This window comes from Nerophis lumbriciformis, linkage group LG20 (assembly GCF_033978685.3).
Source record: "Nerophis lumbriciformis linkage group LG20, RoL_Nlum_v2.1, whole genome shotgun sequence".
Taxonomy (NCBI): Eukaryota; Metazoa; Chordata; class Actinopteri; order Syngnathiformes; family Syngnathidae; genus Nerophis; species Nerophis lumbriciformis.
Window position 1 is genome coordinate 30990849 of NC_084567.2, and position 6652 is coordinate 30997500.

Genomic DNA, 6652 nt, shown 5'->3' on the forward strand with positions numbered 1-6652 from the left:
TGTCGTGACATTGCTGGTTTTAAGAGCAGAGGAGCATATACGGCAGCGCACAATCACGGAGTACTTACAAGCAGACACAGTGTGTAGACAGAAAAGGGAGAACGGACGCATTTTGGCTTAAAAACTAACGATAAAGGTGAAGCTATAACACTGAAATCGGAAGAGGTGCTTGTTTGTAGCTACTTCTAAATCACTAATCCTCGTCTCCATGGCGACAAATAAAGTACGTTTTTTTACAAGTATCATCCCTGCAGGACGAGGAATAGCTAAACATGCTTCACTACACACCGTAGCTCACCGGCGTCAGAATGTAAACAAACGCCATTGGTGGATCTACACCTGACATCCACTGTAATGATACCAAGTACAGGAGCGTATCTAGTCGATACCACTATGATTACGTCAATATTTTTTGGCATCATAACATCTTCTTTTGTTTAAAAATTTTTTTTATATTATGTTTATAAAGTCAGGAAATATGTCCCTGGACACTGGAGGACTTTGAATATGACCAATGTATGATCCTGTAACGACTTGGTATCGGATTGATACCCACATTTGCATTTTTGTTGCGTTTTACTTGATCATGTTCATATGTTGTCAGTATTCAGTGTTTTATCGTTCATAGTAGGGTTGTACGATATACCGGTATTAGTATAGTACCGCAATACTAATGAATCATATAACGGTACTATACCGCCTCTGAAAAGTACTATGATTACTTCGATATTTTTTGGCATCACAACATCTTGTTTTGTTTTTGTTTTATTTATATTATGTTTATAAACTCAGGAAATATGTCCTTGGACACATGAGGACCTTGAATATGACCAATGTATGATCCTGTAACGACTTGGTATCGCACTGATACCCAAATTTGTGGTATCATCCAAAACTAATGTAAAGTGTCCAAACAACAGAAGAATACGTGATTATTACATTTTAACAGAAGTGTAGATAGAACATGTTAAAAGAGAAAGTAAGCAGATATTAACAGTAAATGAACAAGTACATTAATAATTAATTTTCTACCACTTGTCCTTAATAATGTTGACAAAATAATAGAATGAGAAATGACACAATATGTTACTGCATATGGCAGCTTAATTAGGAGCCTTTGTTTGTTTACTTACTAATGCAAGCCAAGTTGTGTAGTATGTTCACTTTTTTATTTAAGGACAAATTTGCAATAAGAAACATATGTTTAATGTACCGTAAGATTATTTTTTTTTAAATAAAGCCAATAATTTATTTATTTATTTATTGCTTATAATTAATTTATTATTAATTTTTTTGACTTATTATTTATTGATGATTAATTTATTTACTTATTATTTATTTAAATACCTGCTCAGTGGCCTTGTGGTTAGAGTGTCCACCCTGAGATTGGTAGGTCGCGAGTTCAAACCCGGAGTCATACCAAAGACTATAAAAAATGGGAGCCATTACCTCCCTGCTTGGCACTCAGCATCAAGGGTTGGAATTGGGGGTTGAATCACCAAAAATGATTCCCGGGCGCGGCCACCGCTGCCGCTCACTGCTCCCCTCACCTCCCAGAGGGTGGAACAAAGGGGATGGGTTAGAATGCAGAGGTTAATTTCACCACACCTAGTGTGAGTGTGTGTGTGACAATCATTGGTACTTTAACTTTAATGCAATTTTTTTTGTGGTCCCCTTTATATAGAAAAGTACCGAAACGTATCGAAATAATTTTGGTACCGGTACCAAAATATTGGTATCGGCACAACAGTTGTCTCGTGTATGCCAATTTTGCATTAATGACCGAGGACTCCTCTTGAGTGAATCAATAGGAAAACATTATTATCATTATTATTTTTTAGGACAGCTGATGCGTTAAAAAAAAAAAAAAAAAAAAAAAAAAAAAAAAAAAAGCCTTTGCAGCAGCACGCACGCACGAGGTTCTGGCACGCGCTGGACATTTGCATGTGAATGACGCCGTGACAATGGAAGGCTTCTCCACGCACGCACCCACGCAACGGGGGCACACAGATGGCCGCGTCCACACCTGCTCTTTCCACTAATGGTTAAAAAAACGTTGACTTTTTTTTATTTTTTTACCAATGATAATATGCATGTGCATTATTGCACATGCGCAATCTTGAACAAAGCATTGTTTATACATATATATATATATACATATATGCACAAATAAGATAATGAGGCTATTTTTAGCACGAAAAGGGGGAGGGAAGGGGGGGGTGTTGACCCCATCAATCTGCCACGGGCCAGAAGTGTGACAATGGTATTATCATACCAATACACTGAGGACCCCGGCAGCCAATCAGAACGCCGCTCTTTCACTGACCTTGCGCGAGCGGCTCTCTATAAAAAGAGCCGATGACTCCCGGATGAGGACACTTCTCTCTTCATCTCCCCCCGTCACGGATCTTACTTTTACACTCGCCTCTTCTAGCTCACGCTCGTCATCAAACATGACTCTTGAGGAAGTTCTGAGTCAGAAAAGCCAGAAAAGCACCGGGACAGCCCTGGAGGATGTGCTGGTGAGCGCCAAAGAGAACGACTCGCTCACCGTGGGCGTCTACGAGAGCGCCAAAGTGATGAATCTGTAAGTAATTGCCCTTGACTTGAATTGACCGAATCGTCACCATTTAGTGCCTTTAATTATTTTTTGTTTTAAATAGTGTCTTTAATGATTTGATTCTTTGAACAGTGACCCGGATAGTGTGGCGTTCTGCGTGCTGGCCACAGACGAGGAGTTCGAGCGTGACATCGCCCTGCAAATCCACTTCACCCTCATCCAGTCCTTTTGCTTCGATAACGACATCAGTATCGTCCGTGTGAGCGACACGCAGCGCCTGGCCGAGATTGTCACCGGCGAGTCCCCGCAGCTTGAAGACGCCCACTGTGTCCTCGTCACGGTACGTGGAATTATCCGCCTAAACGCTTCAGCATTTTAGATGGTTAGCTTTTTTCATCGCATCAAACCATACACACTTCCGGTTTTATTTTGTAATTTTTTTTTATTTTTAAATTTAACAATGTACATACAAACAAATATTCTCAATGCACATAAAAACCAAGGCACTTTAAACAAATCTCTAAAATGTCAAACATCCATTAGGTTGAGCAAAAACATTAGCTTTTGTCATCTGCTTGAAACAATACACACTTCCGGCTTCTTTTTTTAATGTATTTTTTTGTTGTTTTGTTTTAATTGAACAATGTACATACAAAAATATATTCTCAATACAAATAAAAACCAAGGCACTTTAAAGAAATCTCAACAATTTCAAACATCTATTAGGTTGAGCAAAAACATTAGCTTTTGTCGTCTGCTTCAAACAATACACACTTCCGGCTTCTTTTTATTGTTTTATTATTTTTTAATTGAACAATGTACATACAAACATATAATCTTAATGTAGATAAAAACCAAGGCACTTTCAACAAATATCAACAATTTCAAACATCCGTCAGGTTGAGCAAAAACATTAGCTTTTGTCATCTGCTTCAAACATTATGCACTTCCGGCTTCTTTTTATTTTCAATTTTTTTTTTTTTTTTAATTGAACAATGTACATACAAACATATATTCTCAATGTACATAAAAACCAAAGCACTGTCAACAAATATCAACAATTTCAAACATGGTTGAGCAAAAACATGTACAGGAAAGAAAACTAAAGCAAATACAAATACAATATAAAAATAATAATAATAATTAAAAAATAGGATAAACAGACAAAAAAAAATAGGCTAATCTAAATCACTTTAAATTTCTGCAATAACGAAATACATTTAAGGGCGTTTGTATTTCTAATAATGTTTCCAAGATTTAATTGAACATTTTCAATTCTTCCGGCTTCTATCTCTTATCAATGGAAACATACTTCCAAAAAAAACAAACATACTTCCGGTCGAAGTATTTCAACCAATCAGAACGCGGGGTGTTCACACGGCCCGCCCACTACAACCAAGCTCGTTCCAAAAGTAAAAAAATGGCCGCTGAATATAAATTTTTTTTTTATTATTTAAATTTTTTTTAATGAATGGTAAAAAAAAGAAGAAGTAGATTTATGTAGTAGTAAGTGTGGATCTTCCGCCATATTTGACGAATATGTCCATGACAACAGTAACCAAGGGGGCGTGGCTTAGCGGACATGTATCAAATTGGCTTGAAATAGTGAAACTTCAAATAATGAAATTAAAGTATAATACATAATTAACACAATAAATGGACGAATTGATTATATATAATGTTTTTCAAAAACGTTTCCGTATTCTTTGTGCATTGGATCGATGTTGTGAAACAGGAAGCACATGTCTAAATCCTGTCTCCTCTTCCTGTTTTGAGCAGAACCCAGCCGATGGTTCTTGGGAGGACCCCGCTCTGGAGAAGCTGCACCTGTTCTGCCAGGAGAGCCGCCGTCTGAACGACTGGGTCCCCGAGATCAGCCTCCCCGGGCGCTGATGTGGGGGATTCTAAGATGCTGTCAAAGCTTCTCATCTGGGAAATATTCACCCTGGTGGTCAGGATGAGCGTGTTTCTGCACATCCCTGGATACTCCTGAGGAGGATTCTCCAATCCAGGCCGCACGGCGCCGGCCCGTTGGGGGCCGCCCGTGGCACCGTCGCCTCTTGTCCCGTCCATGCCAAGATGACTCTCATTCTTTGTGTGAATGAGGTCAGGCATGCCTCAAGAGCGACACATCGACCCTCATTCTTTGTGCGGATGAGGTTTGGAAACAAAGGAGAAGCACGCGCAGCTGGAGAAGAAGCGGTGCTGAGGAGGAGGACTTGTTAAAAAGGACTTTTTAACGATGGCCTCTTAGGCTGAGCAACATGACAACAGTTGCAATCGGCGCAAATTTTCCCCACTTTCCAGAATGGTCCTAATTCTCTAAAGGTTTCACTTTAGAAATTTCACGACAACAACATCAACAAAAAAAATCACTTCAGAAATATTGAAAAAAAGAAAAGAAACTGTGCCTAGTCTCTAAAGGTTTCACTTTAGAATACGGCTGATTTTAAAATAATGGAAAAAAAGAAGAAATATACTATTATTATAAACGTACAAAGTGTCTTATATTATCCCGAAGACAACATAAACAGTATATTTAAAAAAAAAAAAAAAGCACTCCTCCAAAGGTTTCACTTTGGAATATTGTTGAATTCAACGACGACAACAAAAAAATACTTAAAAAATATTGAAAAAAATAAATACGCTGTGCCTTTTCTCTAAAGGTTTCACTTTAGAATATGGCTGTTTTTAAAATGATGAAAACAAGAAGAAAAAAAGCTCTTAACTTGATAGACTAGTAATAACTGGAAACAGTTCTAGTACAAAGTATGTTCTGTTCTTAAAAAAAAAAAAAAGAGAGATATAATGACAACATAGGTAAATAAAAAATGTACTCCTCTAAAGGTTTCACTTTGGAATATGGTTGAATTAAATGAATGTTAGATATAGTATTAAAGGATGTGTCCTTTTTAAGAAAGATGTGTTAAATTGTTGGAAAATGACAAGTGGAAATAAATTATGAGATAATAAGGATCTTGTGTATTTGCATTTTCTTTTGTAACAGTGTGTGTGTTTGTATTTCTACACTTCTTGAGACATCAACAAGGAAAAGTACCTTCCATATGAGGACCGGTGAACAAGTTAGGACCAAAATCGTGGTCCCAATACGGAAAACCACTGCATCTGATGGATAATGTCTCATTTGCACCCCTGGTGGGTGAAATCTATCAAAATTAGGGTGGTCCCTAAAAGGAGGGTATTTTCAAATTGACTGTGTGTCTCTCAAAAGGGTTCATTATGTCTTCTTATTCATATACTTTTTAAAATTTTCTTGTAATCAGACCATATTTTTTGGTATGTTAGATGGAATTTTGGTTCAGGTAAAAATTCCATCTAATATACCGAAAATATGGTCTGATTACAAGAACATTTGGTTAATTGGTTTTTAATCTTCATTATTTACTTCAAGTTATAACAGTATGTCTCTATATACATATTTATTTATTTTAATTAATTTTGGCCAAAGGGGGCGCATTTCAATTTTTTACACACACTTGTTATTTCATATGTTGACCAGAAGGGGCACACTTTTAAAACCGACACACGGTCATTTTTTTAAATACTTTTTCACATTTTCTTGTAATCAGACCATATTTTCAGTATATTAGATGGAATTTTGGTTCAGGTAAAAATTCCATCTAATATACCGGAAATATGGCATAGATGGAATTTTGGTTCATGTAAAAATTCCATGTCATATCCCGAAAATATGGTCTGATTACAAGGAAATTTGGAAAAAGTATTAAAAAAGATTACTGTGTGTTGGTTTAAAATGTTCTTGTAATCAGACCATATTTTCAGTATATTAGATGGAATTTTGATTCAGGTAAAAATTCCATCTAATATACCGGAAATATGGCATGGATGGAATTTTGGTTCATGTAAAAATTCCATGTCATATCCCGAAAATATGGTCTGATTACAAGGAAATTTGGAAAAAGTATTAAAAAAGATTACTGTGTGTTGGTTTAAAATGTTCTTGTAATCAGACCATATTTTCGGTATATTAGATGGAGTTTTAGTTCAGGTAAAAATTCCATCTAATAAACCGAAAATATGGTATTATATGGAATTTTGGTTCAGGTAAAA

General features: G+C 36.5%; 1 protein-coding gene across 1 annotated transcript; it reads left to right on the forward strand.

Moving 5' to 3' along the window:
- The first annotated feature begins 2390 nt into the window (after positions 1-2390).
- On the forward strand, positions 2391-5580 carry gadd45gb.1 (growth arrest and DNA-damage-inducible, gamma b, tandem duplicate 1). Its single transcript, XM_061980795.2, has 3 exons — positions 2391-2587; positions 2693-2900; positions 4340-5580. The coding sequence occupies exons 1-3, from the start codon at positions 2454-2456 to the stop codon at positions 4451-4453; spliced, it is 456 nt and encodes a 151-aa protein (XP_061836779.2). The 5' UTR covers positions 2391-2453; the 3' UTR covers positions 4454-5580.
- The last annotated feature ends 1072 nt before the right edge of the window (positions 5581-6652 follow it).

Bases quoted from the DNA above. Each gene is read 5' to 3' on its own strand.
- gadd45gb.1 (XM_061980795.2), top strand. From the start codon at position 2,454: ATGACTCTTGAGGAAGTTCTGAGTCAGAAAAGCCAGAAAAGCACCGGG. The intron at 2,588-2,692 runs GTAAGTAATTGC...TTCTTTGAACAG, and splicing joins AGCGCCAAAGTGATGAATCT to TGACCCGGATAGTGTGGCGT. The intron at 2,901-4,339 runs GTACGTGGAATT...TGTTTTGAGCAG, and splicing joins CCCACTGTGTCCTCGTCACG to AACCCAGCCGATGGTTCTTG.